This window comes from Chanos chanos, chromosome 3 (assembly GCF_902362185.1).
Source record: "Chanos chanos chromosome 3, fChaCha1.1, whole genome shotgun sequence".
Lineage (NCBI taxonomy): Eukaryota > Metazoa > Chordata > Actinopteri > Gonorynchiformes > Chanidae > Chanos > Chanos chanos.
Genome location: NC_044497.1, coordinates 28,524,605 through 28,546,579, shown reverse-complemented (window position 1 = coordinate 28,546,579; position 21,975 = coordinate 28,524,605). Strand labels below are relative to the sequence as shown.

The 21,975-nt window shown below is 42.3% G+C and overlaps 1 protein-coding gene across 1 annotated transcript; it reads right to left on the bottom strand.

The window, feature by feature from the left end:
* Positions 1-743: 743 nt before the first annotated feature.
* On the bottom strand, positions 744-7,798 carry LOC115806852 (uncharacterized). The gene is made up of 6 exons (XM_030767713.1): positions 7,674-7,798; positions 6,186-6,243; positions 5,911-5,998; positions 3,584-4,128; positions 1,165-1,284; positions 744-791 (listed from the first exon to the last, which is right to left on the bottom strand). The coding sequence occupies exons 1-6, from the start codon at positions 7,796-7,798 to the stop codon at positions 744-746; spliced, it is 984 nt and encodes a 327-aa protein (XP_030623573.1).
* Between the last annotated feature and the right edge of the window lie 14,177 nt (positions 7,799-21,975).

Sequence of the window (21,975 nt, the reverse complement as noted above, 5' to 3'; positions counted from 1 at the left end):
TCCATTAACTCAAAGCCACTGGATTACCTTTGTGTGCCAAGCTTTAGCTCTGAGACATTTAGCCACTGCTATTTAACTGCCGGAGTTAAACACCAAGCTTAAGATATGATCTGACCATCACTATGGCCTTCTGCCTCTCTGGCCGAGCAATAACACTCGTCGTTTTGTAACTGAGAAATTCAGAAGTCACATGTTGCTTCTGCTGTGGTATTATCAGTGACGATCGTGCAGTTCTTCTAAATGCTTGTGTATTTTCAGAGCATGTTGTTTGAAATTGGAAAGTTGTCTCAAAAATCAAGTTATCCTGTGCAATTCCCATTTCCCGCACAAACCCCTCCCCCTTTTCAGACATAAAAAAAAACAGCAACGATTTAGAGACCTTTGCCCTTACTGTTAGTCATAGAACCTCAGGCTTAAAAGAGAGGAGGAGAGGAGCTCCATTCTCTCTGTCTCTTTTTCTCCTCTCTGTGCTCTTTCTCTCTGTAACTCTCTGTTTCTCCCACTCTACATGTTCTCTCAGTTACCCCCCTCCCCAACCCCTGTCATTCCATAAACTTCCTGTTCCAAAAAAAAGAGGTTGCTACTACACTCAAAGTCAATGGACACTGCTAAACCCAGGGCTGTGCACTTAACTGTTTGCTTCAGCAATCTATGTATGGTGATTTTGTCCTGCTTGATAATCGAACGAAGGCGCAAACAAACATATTGATTTTCATTGACGGCATGCAGCCAGAGCGTAAGGGTCAGACTCCATGCTTCAGCTGATATGACTCAGGGACGACAATGGTCATCTGAGGAAAGCGCATGTGAGGATGAGTGTCTCTGGTCAAACACGAGGTTCCATATGAATTGAACTGTGTGTGTGTGTGTGTGTGTGTATGAGTAAAAAGGTCAAAGGTCAGGCAGCACGGAGAGCGTGAAATCCAATCCTTTCATATAACCTCAGTGCAGGCCTGTGACACTGACTGACCCCAGCACCCGCAACCCCCCAGACACACACACACACATACACACACACACACACACACACACACACACACACACACACACACACACACACAGACACACACACACACAGACACACACACACACACACACACACACACACAGACACCACAGCACAGGACTTTGGGTACAGGGGAGCCCCGTCAGCTTGCGTCTTACCTCTGCAGCAGTGGAGTGACCCTGTCCGTTCTCAAGAGGGGGTCCTGAGGGTATAATGATGTCATCTTCCTCTGGGGGTTTCCAAATATACTGTTCCCCGTTACCAATGAACACCGCCTCCTGGTGGCAAGAGAGGGGATAGACGCATTCAGTCATTCCTCTAACTTACATAGCATAGACATCAAGCAAACACTATTTTTGAAGATCTATCACACAGCCAGGAGCCAGTGGGACCATGTGTATAGCATTAACAGTCAGGGAATGATCCACAATCTTTTATGGTTTCTGGTAAACTCTTGGACATGACACAGAGAGCTGTGATAGTGTGACTGAGGCGAAATCTTGTTCTGTTAACAGAGATCGGTAACGATACTCGTGTGTTTCAAATAAACACACCCCAAAGATCAAGAATCCAATATCCCGAAAGACAACCCGCAGTGGCTCAAGAATAAGACATATCCTCTAATGAAAATCACATGCAGTACTCAGACTGGATTTGCCCCTTAATCATTTGCTCTCAGGCAGATATATCCCAATGTCTTCAAACACCAATGGTGTCCTCAGGGGTGAAGTTCAAATGTACAATACCCAGCCTACTTAAATCTTTTATCCCAAGGTCCTACTCTTTTTTTCTTGCTCAGCCCCCACAAACCCTCTGATATTGATTCAGCAGAACAGTTGTATGACTGGAAAACAGTTTTTAACATACTCAGTTTTTCTCCCTCAGATGTGGCCGGAAAGCCCCTTGCAATTTTTATAATTACATTTAAACGGTTGAAATTGTAACTCCACTCTTCTACCACTCTTGTTGAATCACCATAATTTAATTAATGTGTAAATAACTAAATTTAACTAAACTTTATGATTAAGTATAGATATAGATATAGATATAGAGATATATATATATATATATATATATATATATAGAGAGAGAGAGAGAGAGAGAGAGATAGATAGATAGATAGATAGATAGATAGATAGATAGATAGATAGATAGATAGATAGATAGATAGATAGATAGATAGATATTACAGATTAGCTATAAAACAGGGCTGTTGTGATTTGTGGAACTGTGGAGTTGTGCCCTTCTATCTCTGTAAATGTGTAACAGAAGGTGTTAGCACAGAGAGTCAATGATTAAAGTTTATGGGTTCCTACTGTATGGGTACTTAATGCCAGTGAATGAATGGCCTTAGTGTGCGCTGCTATTTACTCCCCTGGCTGTGTCGGCTACCTGCTCAGAGGTTCCTCCCCAAAGCCTTTAACAGAAAACACACAGAGCTTGGCAAGCAGCCAAACTGTTACATAATCAGCCTGCCTCCACTGGATTCACATATGTGCTTCACAGCAGGCACACACATGTACACACACACACACACACACACACACAAAATGAAACACACGCTCCCTTTGAACAGATGGACCTGTTAAGTCAAAAATCAACAGAAAAGCAGTAAACACAACAAAGTGTTGAGTAATCTTTGAATCTAAGAATACATCAGGGACTCATGACAGAAAAGATTCTAATCTGTTTGTGCTGTGTACAAACACAGAAATACACACACACACACACACTGTCTCTCTCTTTCTCTCTCACTTGCGCACACACACACACGAGCGCACGCTCACTTGACAATCTCTCTCTCTCTCTCTCTCTCTCTCTGTCTCACTCACACACACACACACACACACACACACAAACAAGACTGTGCTAGGTTAACAGGAAGACAGAATCATTATCCGATCATTGTCTTGCTGTTTTCCTTGCTCAATACTGCCTGTCCAACCCACTCACTTTCAGGGCTAATGCTCTGTTTTTCTATGGTCTTAACTGGCTGGGAAAAAAAAACATTCACAACAGAGCAAGTATTAGGCGATATGTATTTTATGAATACAGCTCAACAAATAATTAAAAGCTTATGCATTGAGCCTCTCTTTGTGCATATATACACAAATAGAGGCTCAAAGCTAGAAAATGACCACAATGATAATGAATATAATGTCAACTTATGTGTCTATGTTACTACTCTCCATGTAAAAAAATTTCTGGCACTTTGACAAAACACTGGTGATCTAGTGAAGACAAGCCTCGTAAAAGCTCCACCTGTCAGGCCTGACACACTGATTTAGATTATGTCTCATAGTAGTGATTTTGCACTTGTGTGAATGCCTTTGAAACACAAGCCAGAAAAAAAAAATGTATCATTTGGCACCCTCTAGTGGTTGTTGTGGGCAGAGCAGAGCAGATAATTGGGTGCAAAAGTCCTGTATTTGGACCAAAGAGCAACTGTTTGAATTTTTTTAACCAAATCCAAACTAATCACTCATGTGGAGCGTTTGTCTATCTAATTCTGCGCCCACATGCTCCTGCTGCTCTGTGTGTGAACATGTCTGCGTAACAAGGCAGTGGGTTTGTTACCTTAGGAAAGTTTGGTAGATGGAAAGGCTCAATAGCTTTCCTCTGTAAGGTACTGGTGGTCGGTTCAGCGCTGGAGAGACGCTGCAGTTCCACGTCAGTCTGCTCCATCCCGTTATTCTCCCTCCTCTGGCCTCTCTCCACCTTCCTCACCTTCCGTATGGAGGCGTATTCCGCCGTCACGGGCTCCAGGCTAATTCCGTTTACCCCCCTCCCCCTGCCCGTCCCATTCCCATTGGAGCTGACAGGGCTTTGGGCCCGGCGCTGGGCCGGCGTGTTGGCAGACGTGGGGGGCGGGGCCGGGGGCGGGGCCTCTGGATCTCGCTCCGTCCCTTTGACGCCCACACTCTCGTAGAGACCATCGTCCAAACAACGGGAGGGGGAGGCGCGATAGCCCACCTCGGAGTAGGTGTGCTCTCGCTCCTCTCCCCCTGGGCTGTTGGGAACCTGCGGGAGCAGCCGGGCGTTGGAGACACGGAGGTCAGAGTTGGAGCGACGGCTGTGCAACAGCAACAGGTCCATGCTGGCCGGACGACTTTTGGGACCGCCTGTAGATCACACACACACACACATACACACACACACAGGATAGAGAACAGACAAATCAAATGAAAACAAATCACATGCATGGATGAACCATAGATTAAACTGGGATTACAGAAATATACTAGATGAGGTTTTTGATTATGTAGTAAATAAGTCCACGCATAAATCTAATGAAAGATGTACGTATGCAAGATTATTTGTGACGTCAATTGGTATGTTCTTCCACATCTGGCCAAAAAGACTTCTGGAAGTAGCCATTTTCAAAAACATTTTCAATTGGTCTCTTCACAATGCAATTAAAATGATCCCAATTCCTTTTTGTATAGTTCCACACTCATCCTTGGTGCAATTCGCAGGCTTTTTGAGAAGTTTTTACTGACTGACATGAAGCAACATTGATGTAATTGTGATGTAATTACAGAAAAACAACGACAGGGACAGGTGACACTCTTACACCATGCTCTGTGTGAATGGATGGTTTGAGATGTGTTAAGTTGCAGCAGGACTCCAGTAATGCAGAGACTGTAACAGAATAGCTCTACTCCCCATCCTTTCCCCCTCACCATCTCCAGCACTCTGCCCGAGGAGCAGTGAACCAGAAAACAGCACACTCTGACAAGCCACAGGAGACACTCCAGTTCGCACGCACATCACAAGGAGAGAGCACGAGAGTACATATGAGTGAATGTGTGTGTGTGTGTGTGTGTGTGTGTGTGGGAGGGGATGTTGGGGTGGGGGGGGTGTACGTGTCTGTGTGCGTGTTTGTATGTGTTTTATATGTGTGTGTGTGTGTGTGTGTGTGTGTGTGTGAGAGAGAGAGTGTGAGCTCATAGCTCACTACACAGCGGTTCCATTAAAAGCTGAAGTAAGAGGTCAACCCTGCTCTCTCTCTCTGTGTGTGTGTGTGTGTGTGTGTGTGTGTGTGTGGTGCTGTGTATGTATGTGTATGACTGTGTATGTGCATGTGTGTGTGTGGGGCTGTGTGTGGTGCTGTGTATGTATGTGTATGACTGTGTATGTGCATGTGTGTGTGTGGGGCTGTGTGTGGTGCTGTGTATGTATGTGTATGACTGTGTATGTGCATGTGTGTGTGTGGGGCTGTGTGTGGTGCTGTGTATGTATGTGTATGACTGTGTATGTGCATGTGTGTGTGTGGTGCTGTGTATGTATGTGTATGACTGTGTATGTGCATGTGTGTGTGGGGGGCTGTGTGTGGTGCTGTGTATGTATGTGTATGACTGTGTATGTGCATGTGTGTGTGTGTGTGTGTGTGTGTGGTGCTGTGTATGTATGTGTATGACTGTGTATGTGCATGTGTGTGTGTGGGGCTGTGTGTGGTGCTGTGTATGTATGTGTATGACTGTGTATGTGCATGTGTGTGTGTGTGTGTGTGTGTGTGTGGGGCTGTGTGTGGTGCTGTGTATGTATGTGTATGACTGTGTATGTGCATGTGCATGTGTGTGTGTGGTGCTGTGTATGTATGTGTATGACTGTGTATGTGCATGTGTGTGTGTGGGGCTGTGTGTGGTGCTGTGTATGTATGTGTATGACTGTGTATGTGCATGTGTGTGTGTGTGGGGCTGTGTGTGGTGCTGTGTATGTATGTGTATGACTGTGTATGTGCATGTGTGTGTGTGGGGCTGTGTGTGGTGCTGTGTATGTATGTGTATGACTGTGTATGTGCATGTGTGTGTGTGGGGCTGTGTGTGGTGCTGTGTATGTATGTGTATGACTGTGTATGTGCATGTGTGTGTGTGTGGGGCTGTGTGCAAGGCTAAACTCACCGTTGACACTGCAGGGAACCCGGTGCATCTCATGGAGACGGGTGTCAGACTTACTCATTGGATTGAGCTTTGACTGACGGAGGAGATTCTGAAGAACACACACACAGGTTATGGAAATATCTGTTTCATGATCAGTTTCATGGGCAACTTGGAGAGGCTTTATCATAACAACAACAACAACAACAACAATTTGTTATTTGTAAATTGTTGTTGTGGTTGTGGTTGTTCTTGTTAATCAAATTAGTAAATAATTTTTCACTTTAGAAAATACTCACCGTATCCACAGATTTGTGGTTTTCACCTCCAGCGTGAGCATGCTTGGGTTTATTTTTCCTTCAGAAGAAAGATGAGAAAAAGAAAAAGAAAAGAACAGAAAAGGAGAAACAGTCACACACTGAGGTGGATGACTACCAAATGTGGTCTATGGATCAGAATACTGACCATACGTGTGTTTGTTTTAATTTTATGAATAACACTGAAGTACTGACTGATTGTTAATATCAGTTCACAGAGATGAAGAAAATACCATCACAGAATATTTCTGAGTTTCCATTCTGTGTGTTAATAAGGCCCCCAAGCATCTCTCCCTGGTGTTTTGAGAACACGGTAACCAAGGGAGACGGAATGTGTTGCAGGTGAGCAGTAAGTGGGAAGGGCTGTAAGAGCAGAGGCAGGTGATTGGAGGAAGGAAATCCTCCTATCCAATGCCACATCCTGATTTTCTCTCTTTCCATCCCACAACACGTATCACAGTAATTACTACATCTCCTGTCTGCCACACATCACTGATGACCTGTTCCTCTTGTTTTCTCTTTTTTTTCTTTTCTCCTTTCCCTCTCCAATTTTCACCCTCACACCTCCACATAACTATGAAACAGTAGACAGGATATCTCTCTCCCTCATTTTTAAAAAGACTTCTCCTGAGGACAGCTTGGCAGGTGCAATGCCTGTGAAAACAACTTGATACCAAAATAGCGCCACAGGTGGGTTGGTAAATTCCGCCACTGGAATGTGAGAGTACATAGATTTAGCCTTTGCTAACTTTAGAAGAGGAGTTGTAGCATAGTTGTACAGAGACAGAATAACCTGGATAGGTTTTCATTGTTATCTGCCTGTTGGAGCTAAATGCCGTTTTGTTTGCCTTGTTAGGAGAGTCTTCATGCCCAGGGAAAGCATGGAACACAAGAGCCTTAATGACAATGTATCGGACATACGCAACAACCACAGAGGAAAAACCATGCTTCAGCTTTGATTATTCATCTGTACATCTTTCAAAATATGTATGTATTCATATTGGCTCCCATATTAGCTGCAGTTGTTAATGTTCCAAACACTTTTTAACAAACATTTTACATTTGAGAGTGAGTGTATTTAGCCATGCCTTTGATTGGAAAAGCATCCAGCTTGGCTCTCTGTCCCAAACAAAGAGACTAATGTATTTTTTTGTTGAACAGATCCTATGGGGAACACTCCATCTGATGAATGAGTGGTATTAGCATTCATTACAGTCACTCTGCTCACAGCAGGGGAGAAGAGAAAATAAAAGAGCAAAGGAGAGACAGAGAGAGAGAGAGACAGAGAGAGAGACAGAGAGAGAGATTTAGTTTAGTAATTCAGGGAGAGAGGGGTAGAGAGAGAGAATGAGACAGGCAGAGAGAGGGAGAGGTTGTATCTCAGTGGCTGAGTACACGTTCCCATAGTTAATAAATTCAGTACTCCACAGGCTTCTGATAGTGTATGCGTGGGTGTGGAAACTCTCTCACCTTTGGCAGCCCACACACACCAGCACTATAAGGATGGTCACCACAAAGGCAGAGGCTGCTGCTATGGCTCCCAGTATCAGCACCTTGCCGTAGGGTGGAGAACCGCTCGGCTTAGGGTTGTCCATGGAGGGAGCGGGTTCACGGCACACACACACACACTCCAAGTCACACACACTTAAGCTTCTCCGGACCACCTGTAGAGGGCATTTTGGGAAAGCAAAAAATCAAAGCACTCAATTAGTCATTTACAGAAACTGAAAAACCTAATCAAACACTCAGCGATTAAAGAGAAATAGGGTAATGTTAGGAAACCTGTAGTACTGAGACAGAAGTCAGAGTAAGAGTGGTTAAAATGATTTCATAATGATACTGTGTTCTCATCTACAATCTAAATGAGATTTCTATCTCTACATTCTGTGAAGACTCAATGTAGTTACATGGGCACCAAATTAAACTATACTGTATATACATCAAAGTCCAATCAAAACATTTTTTGTTGATGTTCTTTTTTGGACTCCATATATATCTGTGTGTATGTGTGTGTATGTGTGTGTGTGTGTGTGTGTGTGTGTGTTATTTTACTTTGCTGGATGAATTCAAAACGCCATGAGTGTAAAATATAATTACAACAAGTGTGTAATTTGCTCAATTTTAAAATCAATACAAATCTTTCAAAAGAGCAAACTATTTTTTTTAAAAAAGTAAGTTTCAAAATACATAGCCAATATTAAACTGCAAAGAATTTTAACTACTTAACATGTAAACATGATGAAAATAACAAACTGTAACAGAAAATCTTAGCTTGTTCTTCAACCAGTATTCAGATTAGTTATCTAGAATGCTAGTGTAAAGTTGCTAAGGTTAATGTTGCAGTGATGACCTGAAAAACTCACTAAATGCATGCCTAGCTAACCTAACCATGATCCTACTGGATCCATCAAACAGTTCCACTGCTAATATACTGCAGTGGTGTACGATCGTGTTTAATTTATATAGTCATGAATTGTCAAAACTTACTGCTTAATGCCAAACACAGGCTAATACATCTGTGCAAACAATATACAAGCCAGGCGGTACTTCAGAGCACTGAACACTGAAAGCATTAGTGCTCAGGCCAAGGTTACTCTTGAGAAATTATAGACATCCAAATGACAGCATAATCTGCAGTACCACTGTCCTCTGTATGCGGTGGCCTGTAGTAACGGTGACAATGTAAAAGCACATACTGTGTATGCTGGCAGAAAAGACCTGTAGTGTCCATGCCATGTGACCTAAGCTGGTCTATCTGCTAACTGCACGCGCACACGCACACACACACACACACACACACACACACACATCTACACACAGTCACTGAAAAGATGTGCAGCTAAAGCTCAGGATTAGCACGAGAGAGAGAGAGAGAGAGAGAGAGAGAGAGAGAGAGATGACAAAAGAGCAGCTCAGGAAAGGAGGTCATAGAAGGAAACACATTCTGGCTCTGTGTGTGTGTGTGTGTGTGTTTGCACGCTCTTGAAAGTGGAATCAATGGATTTATGTATTCCAAGGTACTGCTGCATCTCTTAAGTTATTTCTCTCTGTTCTTTTTCCCTTTTTGTTTCCCTCCAGCTCTTCACTTTTTGCTTTTATTTTCTCATTCTCTTCCCCTCCTCTCTCTCTCTCTCTCTGCTCTCTTTCTTTCTTTCTTTCTTTCTTTCTTTCTTTCTTTCTTTCTGTCTCTGTTTCTTTCTCCCTCCCCCTCTTTCTCTTGCTGGTGTCAGCAGATTCTGTAAATATTCTGCTCTGTAGGAATCCATGGAGAACTATTCAGAGGCTTCGGCTGAGTACCCTGCTACACGAACACAAATTCATCTTCTCTGTGACTGAACGAGGCAGAGAGAGAGAGAGAGAGAGAGAGAGGGAGGGGAGAAGAAGGGAGAGATATATGGGATGTATGTCAGAGATAAAGAAAATCGGTGAGATAAAAAAAAAAAAATCTAGATTTTTAGAGCCTTTATTATTGCTCAGCAAAACACTCCTTTAGTTTTGAGATACTGACAGGAGAAATCTTATCAACAGTGTCTCCCTAGAGGGTCTGTCCCCCTTGGCAACACAACACATGCCTCGAATGCATCATCACCTCATCTGCATACTCCGCCCACTTCTTCACAACAGCCACTCTAATTCCTACCACCGAACATGGGCAAAAGGGCACAAATTCTCACACACACACACACACACACACACACACACACACACACACACAGTGACGATGATGATTAAGACTAGGGTACTAAAAATTTTTGCAAAGGAGGAAAAAGGAAGATTGCAAGTGCACAAATTACGTGCATCCTCTCAGAATTACCACAAGCAGCTGAGGTTACCGTCTGCTCTCTTAACAGCACTGATACTTCAGTTAAGTCAGTCAATGTGAGGGAAAGGGAAACATATAATGAAAGCTGGGTAAACCAGTCTTTTTTTTGTTTGTTTATTTTTGCATTGAATAGGTTGGCAACCACAATGAGACAGAAGATAAGGCATCTCAACAGCCTTCATATTTTTTTTTTAAAAAATGCCATTTTCTCAACCGATGTTATTGATTCCACTTTCCTCTTTAAGCAAGGTTACTGCTGCAAATGAAATGGAGGTTACACACACACACACTTCATCATTTCCTCCCGCAGCAAACAGAGATGAACTGTTCCTACCAAAAAACCCAAACCTGGTTTTTCCCCTGATCCTTTAATGGTTGGTGAAACAAATACCCCCCAAAGCCTCTTTTAACATTTTCTCGTAGGATTACAGGCCCAAGTGCAATTTCCTAATTGTGGTTAGGAAGTCACAAGCCGGATATGTTCCCCTGTCTCTCCCCCTGCTCTGCTGTGGTCATTTACAACAACTTTCATCACATTACTGTCCTCTCTCCGCTAATACATCAATGCCCCATTCATATTGGGCCTATGTCCCAAAAACACCTCTGGATATAAAGTGGAATTCAACATCAGTATGAGATGGCTGTAATGTAATGGACATTACTCTGTCACTGAGGGAGTGCATTCAAAGCTGCCCCTTTTAGTTAAGCAGGACCTGCAATCTACGAAACCTAGAAAATTCCAGAAAAGTAACAGCAGCGTAATGTGACTTCCAGGCTAAAATTTTAATTTCACACATACCATGAGCAGTTCTGATGGCGTCAGAACCGAAGGGTCAGCAACTGGTGGAGCTGAGTGTTTTTTTTGTTTTTTTTATCAGTCATCCACTGAGCCTCTGTATCCTTCGGAGGAGTGCGAATAAAAACACGCAATTACTCATCACACACATCATCGGACTAATGCAGTGCCTTGGAGCATGCCCAGTGACACGTTTGTAATGTATGACGGATCAACTCAAGCTGGAGGAGTAAAAAAACTTCTTAAGTTCAGAGCGCAAAAAAAAAAAATTCAAAGACTTGCAGCTCCCCTACACATGTACCACCCAATTTCTCTCTCTCTCTCTCTCTCTCTACTCTCGTCCTCCTCACTCCCTCTTCCTTGACTTGATAAAACTTGAGCACTTGGCTGAGAAGAAATCACTTTATGACTGTGGGGATCCAGTCGTTTGAGAGACCCCATGATGTTAGCGTAGAAAGCTAAAGGTCCCCGTCTGACCTTGATATTTTAACAGAGTTCAGGGTGGAGGTCGGCAGATTTTCATGCCACTCAGTGGTATTATTTATCTAGTGGGTGACGTTATCTGTGGTTATGTACTGTCCCAGTCCTGAGAGATAAAAAAAAAAAAAAACATTCCATCTGGACACCTTTTATGCACATACCGCAAATGCCTCTTTGTTGGTTAGGAGGGTATGTTGTTTAACAGGCTGAATTGTCATGTTCGTTTGTCTGTTCATCTGCCTCTCTCTCTCTCTCTCTCTCTCTCTCTATGTGCGTGTGTGTGTGTGTGTGTGTGTGTGTGTTTGTGTGTGCTATAGGGGAATGTTGTGTTGCAGTTTTAACTGACTTTGCTCTCTATTGAAAAGCGATATGAGGTTGCGATCAAAGAGCTCTTTCCTCTAGTTTAATTAATAATTGGGTCGAGTCATAATATTTGCTCATTATTTTAACGAGCATTTGTTTATGGCTGACCCATGCAGTTTTACAGTAAACAAGAAAACATGAACAGTTCCTCGCAATATTCTATCACCGGGCACAAGCCAACAAATCAAAATGTTAATATGGATCTCTAAAGCACATTGAATTATTTACATAGCTTCCAATTCTGTCTAGATTCAAACAGCACAATACAGACACATCTACATGAAAAGTAGGTTTCAGAAATAAGAATCCTGTTGTCATGACAATAACCTGCCAATTAAATTCAATTTTTCAATAATATTCGTCAAACAACTGCTCATGGCATCTGTTTGTCAGTTCATTCCCAGCATTGCAACTATGTCTTTGCACAATAAAAGTGTGCTGTAGTAACACTGGTGAATATACTTGAGTGAAAAAAAGAGGCACTAATGTCCACCATGTTACATTTTCTCGGTTAAATTTAAAATGGAAACACCCATACAGTGTTTTCATACTCAGTCAAGGTAGATGCCAGTTCATCTCTTTAATACCAACCCACCACCATCGTACTGTAATGTGCAAAACCATTCAAACAGGATTTCCCATGATCCAGCAAGCTTTCTCTTCCACATGTACTAATATTTTATGCGTCTGCTTAGGAAAGATTAAAAAGTGCTTAACTTTGAACAAAGCATCTTATCTCTGTTGTCTCTCACAGTGGTACAGAGTGTTCAACTCATGGCCCTTTCCTCAAAAATTCTTTCTCCCACAGGAGGGAGGAAAAAAAATTCATTCAAAAGCCAACACACTGTTTCTCCCTTTCTTATCCATCGAGAACAGGTTTGTTAGAGACGGGTAAATCCTCCGTGTCTCTCTCATCTGGGTGACAGCAGGCGGCTGGGTGGGTGGAATGTGACCCAGTGGGAGTGGCGGAGAGCGTGGGCGGAGATCTCTTTGATTCCTGATTAATCTCTGATCAGCCGAGAGGCCGTTCTGCACGGCTTTACGTGACCACGGACTCCGCGTCTCTCCGCTCAGATGCCCAAACAAACTTTGTTTCGCGAAATACGTACCACACAAAATGACAGAACATTGTGGAATGGTTGTACATGGTGAAAATCGTCTGTTTGCCCACTGCTGTTAAACAGTCACATGCATAAGCCTCTGTCAGCACCCACCAGAGATTCAGAGTCATTTTCTTATCATTTAACTTTATATGAAATCCCATTTACCTTAGAACTGTGATGAGAAGACATTGCAAAACAAAGTGACCCCGATCACATTACACTAAAAATACACCACATCTCTGTGTTTTTAATCACAAGTTCTTTTGTTGCACACCTCTACATGCAACGTATCCCAAACCCTCTCTCCATTGATGAGCAGTGTTTTCACACTTTTGGAAAGATGTTTCTATTTCTGCTCAAAGAGAATTAATCATTTATCACTCTCCTCACAGAATCTCTGAGGCTACAGTCTCAGAAGAAAAAGAACGGATTTGGACAATGGCTTCCGTCCTGAATGTCTTCCCAAATAATATTTGGGCATATCCTAAAGGGCAGAGTGCCCACAGAGTACAGATTTTCAGCTTTATATTGTTGTGGCCGACATAAAAAGATCAGAAAAATGCGTAAATGGGACAGAGAGAAGGAAGAGATTTTTGTTATGACTAAATTTACAGCCAGACTTCTCACTGAGACATCGCTTTTAAGCTGAAGGCAGAGTCAGTCAGCATGCTGGAGCCTTTGAACATGGATTCAATCAGTGTCAATCACGGGAGATTAAAAGAGATAAGCAGTATAAGACCATCAACAGTGTCTAAACCAAGCCTGGTAGAGGAAGAACTCTCCGCTGTGAACAAGACAGACCAACTGACTGCACCTGTTCAGGGTTTACATTTACATTTCAGAGATGCTTTTACCCAAAGCCACCTACAAACAGCAGAGCAAACAGGCCTAAACCAACACATCTCGGCACACAAAAGAAAGGGGAGAGACCTTAATCCAGCCCTAGTGTCACGTATGGATTAAGTGGTTTATCGGGTCAATTGTTTTTTTATTATTTTAATGAACACAAGTGCAATTAGTGGTTAAGATTGGAGTGTGTTCAGCAATTCAGAGCATCTGATGGAGAGAGGAAACTCATCCCACCATTTAGGACCATCTAGGTATGAGAAGATTCGTGATTGTGACCTCAACCCACGTTGAGTTGGTACCACTAAGAGTTTTGCAGAAGCAGACCTTAATGGGGGTCTGGTGCGTATGGTATGATTGTAAATTGGATATAGACAGACATGCTTCCACTGGCCATTCTGAAAGCTAGAGTCAAGATCTTGAACCTGATGCAGGCAGCAAAAGGCAGCCAGTGGAGGGAGACAAAAAGAACGTGACTCCTCTTTTAGAGGCAGCTGGTTTAGTTAAAGGTTACATGAGCTGCTTCGTGTCAAATCCTCCGTTGTGGATGGATTGAATGTGAAGGGAGACCATCCAGGAGAGCATTTATAGTAGTCTAGATGAAACCAGAAACTATGCGGCACACTCTGACGAGACTGCCATGACCTTCTTCATGTTGTGGAGAGCGTATGTGCACTACCATGTGACTGCCTTGATTGGGACAGCGAGCATCAGATTGTCATCTACTAGTGTCCGTTAATGTGTTGGAGTGTCTTTCCACCGATGAACCTACATTAACAGAGAGGTCTTACGAGAGGGATGAGGTCACAGGAACGGCCAGGAGCTCTGTTTCTCTTTCTTTGTTTCTGCTTGTCACACACTGTTCAACGTCTTTACTATGTGAATAAACACACCTGCTCACTCTTTTGTGTGTGTGTGTGTGTGTGTGTGTGTGTGTGTCTGTGCGCTCATGTTTATCAAAGATTTAAAGCTTACCAAAGCTTTATTTCAATGTCAGATTAAAGTTAGCAGCAGAAATGAGAAAGCTCTAGATCTCGACTCTGACATTAAACATAACTTTGGTGTAAACCCTGTTTGCTTGTCAGTGGTTCCAGAGAGGTCACGCTGAACATAAAGGTTTCTGTGTGAGTAAAAGCACAGGCCAGCAGACACCAACATTACACAAATTAACACCACTGTTTCACACATACACCCTGCTACATGCATTAAAGTGTCCTCTACGGGCACGGCCTACCAAACACACACACACACACACACGTTCATATGCACACAACACACACAGATGCACAAACAAATGCATGCAAAGACATATATATGTACACCCACCGACCCACCCCCACACACACACACACACACACAGATACAACTCTAAACTCATTTCTGCAATGCCACTCAATGTCTTGCCAGTCTTGATGTGCTGATGCTGAAACTGTATATTTCCCCAAGGGGAGCTCATACTATGGAAAACAATTTAAGCAGTAAAACGGTAACAGATAGGAGTCAGCATGGAGCAATCACTGGCTGCATATGCCCTGCTGCTCTTCTCTCTCTCTTCTAATCTTTAACCTCACACACACAGATACACATAAGCTCTCATTTTCTCCTGTCAAGACTTTTTTTCCCCCCTCCCGCAGCACAAAATTTCACTTTCATCAGAAAGGGCTGGGTCCCACTCAGATGGTTGCCATGTAAACGGTATCTCGGGAGGAACGACTGGAACAAGTCTTATTTTGTGTCTGACTGACACATCCTCCACGCCGTGGTTTCATGTCAATGTCAGTGACTGATGCTCCAAATATGAGTCAGGAAATTTTATAAACAGAGTGTTTTTTCTTACCGCAATGAATGTAAAGATACCATTTCAATGACTGACGTAAAACAAAATGTGAATTTATCTGAAAACAGTCTATCTGCCCTCTTGGGTTTTGAATGATGTACTCAGTAATTAATGGAAAAGAGTCCACGTGAAAAAAAAACAAAAACAATGCAAACTTATGTTTGCTGGATAATTTTAAAATATAAATGTGATGGTGTAGGCCAACTGCCAAACACAATGGTCACACCCAAAATCAGATGAGCTTTACGTTTCATAGAATTAGACAGAAAAAAAAATAGGAGACCAAATTCATTCACCATTCATTTGTCTTTAGGAAAGAAAAGAATTTAGAATCAGGACAAAACTAGAGATCAGACAGCATTTGATGGACTAATTCAGCAGCATTGGAAACAGGTGCTGAAACAGCCATGGATTATCCAGATGTGTCTGGGTGGGCATAAGTATAGAAGAATGTGTGTGTGTGTGCGCACGCGCACACGCATGTCTGTGTGATGTGTGGTGTATGGTGTGGGCAGACATTTCTTTACATGTAGGTGGACTTTTGGAGTTTGTTAGTGCATCGGGGAGTGTGTGTGTGTGTGTGTGTGTGTGTGTGTGTGTGTGTGTGTGTGTGTGTGTGTGTGTGTGCGTGTGTGTGTGAGATAGAGATGACAGAGTGAGCGTCTGTGCGTGTGTGTGTGTGATAGAGATGACACAGTGAGTGTGTAAGCACAGAGCAGTTCTTTCTGATCTCTCTCTCTCTCATCAAGCCTCCTGCCTCTGTGGTTTGGCTATGGGTGAGTCACACACCCTGCAACTGCAAACAGAGCAGCAGACAATCTTTCCCCCATCAACACTCTTCAACAGCTGCTCGTTACACACACACACAGACACACACACACACACACACACACACTGACATCACACATACACACTCAAACAAGCACAGCCTCTGCACTGCACTGAGGAAACACTGTGTATCAGCACATAGAAACAGAAAAGGCTTTTATGAGCATATCAGCTTTTTTCCACTAAGAGTTCAAAACAGAAAATGAGCTAACTGAATTGATTTTCTGAGATACTGCAATATGTAACTGTCACTTCTATTTCCAGTGATGAAGATAAGGCTAATCAGTCAACCAATGGAAATTATACTCATTTACATGCACTATGACTATGAATGCAAAAGGTTATGACCTTATGACTAGGGTTTTGATCCTGTCAGTTTTTTTTTTGTGCTTCATACAGTTCTATTAACAGTGCTTATGTATTCTTTGTATACACGTTGTACACCTTTCGTGTAAGTTATTAACATATTTCAACAGTTATCCATCAGTTTCTCTCAGTCAGCGTAAACTCTTCCACTCTCCCAGAAAGCTTTCAATTCTTTTGGACAAAGAGGCCAAGAGTAAGTGATTTATTTCTACCTGGAGATATTAAGATCAAGCATTACTCAGTGACAACCAACCTTACTCAGTAAAGCCCAACTATGAACGAGGCAAGATTGTGGTCGCGAGCAGAGAAAGGTTCCGTATGTACAAAGGCGGTTCAGTCAGGGGTTAATGGCGCGTTCATCGATTTCATACGGCTTTTAAAGCTAGGTCAGGTTAACGTCTGACTGACTTATGAAAAATGTAATCCCAGGTGCGTCTGATGAACGATTCATCTGTTCATCCATTCCTCCCTTCTTTTCTCCAATACTCCATCCCATCTTCTCCACCTCTCACCGTTACGGCACACATATGGCCAATGCGAAGCATTTTCAGACTTCCACTTCAAAACACATTGTATGCTAATTTCAGAAAGATGGGAGAGACTGGCGTAAGAAGAGACGTTCTCATGTTTGGTTACTAAACGTGACGCTTAGGAATGTTTAAGTTCACAACATAAATATAGTCTTTTATAGCCCGCAGCTGCGCAGACACCCAGTTGGCTATGAAAGCAAATGGCTTAGAACGATGTTGAAGCGGTAAAGTTGGCGTTAATGGTGTTTGCGATAATTGTATTATGTCATATGATACTGGTGTCAAGCGTAGCTGTGTACTCATATGATGGTGTGTTCCGCTGATTAGGTTAATATGGACAAGGTGGCATCTCCCCTTTTCCATTGATCCAAATGATCAATTGAACAAAAATAACGGTCCTTATCAATTAATTAGAGCAACCCATACATGAGGGAAACTAAACAAAGACAGACCAGAAAGAGAATCAAAGTACATGGAGATAGATAGAGAGAGAGAGATAGAGAGAGAGAGAGAGTTCCCCTTTTCCAAAAAGAGAACTCCACCGGGGAGCACAGCCTGCTTTCATGTGGAGGTGCCTGTTATTAGGTATTCGTCATGTGGAGGTGCATGCATAAATAAGCTAATTAATTCAACAAAGAAACCCTCGAAATAGACTGATCTTTTTCTTTCAAAGGCTTTGGTAACTCAATCACCTGCTGAAATCCTTGGCATAACTCGATAGATCCAGAGGCTCCACCTTTGCCTGTCTGTTAGACGAGAGACAACTGAAACACAGCTTCTCTGATCTACATTAAGGCCACTGAGTGAAAGTGTGCAGGTTTCAAAGAAAAAGCAACTCATTCATACAGCAGATGAAAGTAGGGTCACCAATAGAACATCTAGCCAAAAAAAGAGAGAGAGATGTTTACATTTAAATACCTTTTGTGCAACAAAACACAAACATTAAAAAAAATCAAAGCTGGATTGTTTTGGTTTTTTTTAAGTTAGACAACATTAAGGTATAATATACCATAAAGCTACATTAAGCAACAATACGATATTTAACTGGTATTTTGCAGGCACCCCTAAAAATAGATCTCATCCAGTGATGACTGTGGGCTGTGATAACACACAGTTATCAGAGTAAATGAGTGCTTCATACACACAGACACACACACACACAATTACCACAACCTCTCCACTGTAATGCAACTGATCCTCCAGAAAGAAGAAAAATGTTAAGCAATGAAGACAATTTCCACATCTCACCTCAGTGTGTAGGTGTTACAGCTTTGATTAAGACGTGGCACAATGCAGGTTATGTTAAAAATAGTAACACTTGACAAATCACATGACCAGGTAAATTCGCTACATATAAACAATGCCACTCATCGCATACCAGCATACAATCATTGCTTAATGACAAGGGAAAAGTTTGATATTTGAAATCCCTTTGAAAAAAAGGTAAATAAATGAAACCTGTGTAAGCCTTGTTACATACACACAGATATTGCTTAATACAGCCTTACACTGAAGGATAATGTTTTTCAAGGTAAGGTTATGGGGAACATTGCTTTTGGGAAAGAATAGCTCTTCTACAGATCAATATAGTGGAGCTCCTCAGAGCTTCCTCTCCCGTCTCTTTCTCAGACAGCGAAGGAGGGAAACCCTCCGGAGACTCAGACAGGGACAAAATTCCTGCCAAGGCCTTCCGACTCTGGCAAACGGCTCTAAAAAGGGGTCAAGGCGTGGGTACAGAGAATGGAATGGTACACAAATAGTAAGCTTTGTCACTGGATTAGAGCCTCCTTGGTATGAGTAGGGGTGTCCTGACAAAGCTGAAAGAGCTTCCCAGACAAGGAGATATAACTAAAGCATCTTTTTGCTTTGCAGGGTGCAAAAAACAGTGTGTGTTATTTTCTACCACAGCAATGCTAACCTCTCTTTCCCAGCTCTCTCAGTCTCTCTCTCTCTCTCTCTCTCTCTCTCTCTCTCTGTGCGCACACAAACACAAAGAAATGGCTTGTCTATTTCACTCTTATGCAGTGAAACTCACAACCGCGTTGCTATTTACTTGTCAAATTTGCATGCGTGGTCTAAATGGACACTGAGTTTCAGAAGGTTACAGAAATAAGAAGCCCTAGAAGATAAATAGTCCACAAATATGCAAAATACAGAATTACAACATACCAGAAATCTTCCCAATGAGTGACTAAACTGCTGATCAGTTTATTAGTTGATTGCATCTAAGAGGTCTTTCACACTGAATGGAAAATACAGGTCTATTTTTATCCTCCCTCCTCAGGTTCTGTGTCTACTCAGGCCTAGGTGTGCTGGTTATTGTTTCCTTATTTAGGTTAATAGTTAGCAAACTGACCACAAACAAAGATCAAAGCAAGGCCTATACACACTCCTCATGTAGCAGGAGGAAGTGAAGTCATGAAGACATCTTACCACACACAAAGTACATTTAAATCTGTTCCTTCTGCACCATTGGTTAGCCATACCCAGAAATAGGCTGTAACTCCATCAAACTGAAACCAATGTCTTTTTAACTAAACCCAGATCACTACTGCACTAACTGCTACACTCAGCCCAGATCACTACTACACTAACTGCTACACTCAGCCCAGATCACTACTACACTAACTACTACACTCAACCCAGATCACTATTACACAAACTACTACATCCTAGATGTTAATCAAATGCTACTCACAGGAAGGGTGTTTTTAGTATACAATAATGGCAACATCTTTCTTGAACTGTCTCCCCACAACCCCACAATGATCCCAGTCCTTGAGTGACAACTTAGACAGAGACAAGAATTCTGTAAATCTGTCCTGGTCAACCGACATACAAATTCCTAATGACTGATAACAGGCAGAGTAACACAGGTAGACAAGGAGTGAAAATAAAGCCAAACTCGCTGCCCTCTGCCCTCACAGGGATGAATCAATATTTTGTAGTGTTATGGATTAAAGGCTGTTAGACTAATGTGTATCACAACAGGCAGTGAAATACTCCTAAGTGCTTGAACGCTTATTGACTTTGATGGGACGACTCTTATTTCCTGACCATGTGAGACTGGGGGGATAGCTCCTCTGAAAAAAGCTCTGAGTGAGTTTGGCTTGTCTGCTTGAATGAAGATGCTATCAGTATGAATCTTACTTTATGTCCTCTACTGTGGAGCAAGCAGGGAGAGAGAGAGAGAGAGAGAGTAGGAGAGAGGTGGGCTTTCTTTGGCTTTTTCCTCTCAGAGAGAAAGTCCCTCCGGCCCCGCTGTCGTCACTCAGAATGAATGAAGGGGATGTGGGTCATTCTTGTGTTTTTAAGATTCTAGATTACAAAGACTGAGAGAGATAAAGGCCTGTTTGGAAAGCAGCCCTCAAGGGCTGTTTTTTTTTTTGTTTTGTTTTTTTGCGGGAGGATAAAAACTGCAAAACTCCATTTTCATTGATTTTCTGGGTCTTTCCTCATTTTCATTTAGAGGGGAACTCTCTCTCTTTCTGTCTCTATCTCTCTCTCTCTACTGAGCACGGACTGAAATTTAAATTGATCCCTCTGCCTGACACCCAAACAGCAGCAGGCTTTCCCCTCATCTTTTACAACCCTCTCTTTTCTCTACCCTTTCCACTCCTCCTTTTACTCAGCACAGAGTTAATTATTAAGAGCTATGAAACCTCTTGTGACAAATGTCCCAATCTAATCCACGGTGACTTACAAAATCCCTCCTTCCTTTGCCTCTTTTCCCCCTTTTTCAACAAAAAAAAATCAGCTTTGAGTCCCACCCTTACAGCCCATGCTGGCGTACCAGACGCTTACTGCATTGGATATCGCTCCGGTCTTGTCATATGCATTCCCAATGTACCCTGAATGTTCATTTGTACAAAAACAAACGTGAGCACAGCATGTGTGGATATCCTAGAGAGAACATCGAGTGTGCCTGTTTGCATCTGTGCCAATTGCGCTGTAGGTTATGAGATCTCAGAGAGCCTGCTGTAGAGAGAGACGCCTGCCTGATCCGTCACACCAGGGGGGCCTGGACACACTGTTAACTATTCAGTCATCACACACACAGGGAAGATGCTTTATGTTTAATATATAAAGCTGAACAATTAAAACAGAAAAATGCCTGGGGGGAGAGCTGGAGTTTTTAAAGAGACTCTGAAGTCCATTTTAGACAGTCCTTGAAAAGATTTTTTAAAATATTTACATTTTATATGACATGTTTTGTGAGCGAATATTTGCATGTCATTTCAGCTGAGAATATGGGATAATGAAGGCTTTAGGTGCTAATGGTCTCATGGGAAAACTGCTTAAAATTAAGACAATAAACATAATGAAGTGAATTTAAAAAGGTGGTATCTACATTTCTGATTTTTACTCCCTCAAACACACAGACACACACACAGACACACACACACACACACACACACGCACAAATACACAAACGCCTGTCTCTGACAGTACAGTAAGAGGATTTCACTCATCCATTTTACTACGGAGAAAATTCTGCCCTCCAGAACATGCTGCTGGAGCCATTGAATACTGGCCAGATAGGACTGCTTCTTATTGGCTCTAAAAGTAAAATAACAAAAATGCATCGAATATAATAATAATAATAATAATAAATATATTACACATTATTTACATCAAAAATAAATAAACAAAATGAAGTTCGCATCAAAGTATTCGGGGACACATTACATGGAATTATTGTATGTGTTCAATTGCAAATACACGCTTATTTTCGTGTGGTATTTCCAGTCTGTTCAAGTGATTCAATTATTGCATTACATTGGTGGGCCGGACCTGGCC

What these genes read in the sequence shown, in the direction of transcription:
- LOC115806852 (XM_030767713.1), bottom strand. Translation starts at nt 7,798, where the DNA reads ATGGACAACCCTAAGCCGAGCGGTTCTCCACCCTACGGCAAGGTGCTG. An exon ending in ATCTACCAAACTTTCCTAAG is followed by an intron (nt 1,285 to 3,583) that starts GTAACAAACCCA and finishes TCTTGCCACCAG; the next exon opens with GAGGCGGTGTTCATTGGTAA. An exon ending in GTCACTCCACTGCTGCAGAG is followed by an intron (nt 792 to 1,164) that starts GTAAGACGCAAG and finishes CGCTTTCCTCAG; the next exon opens with ATGACCATTGTCGTCCCTGA.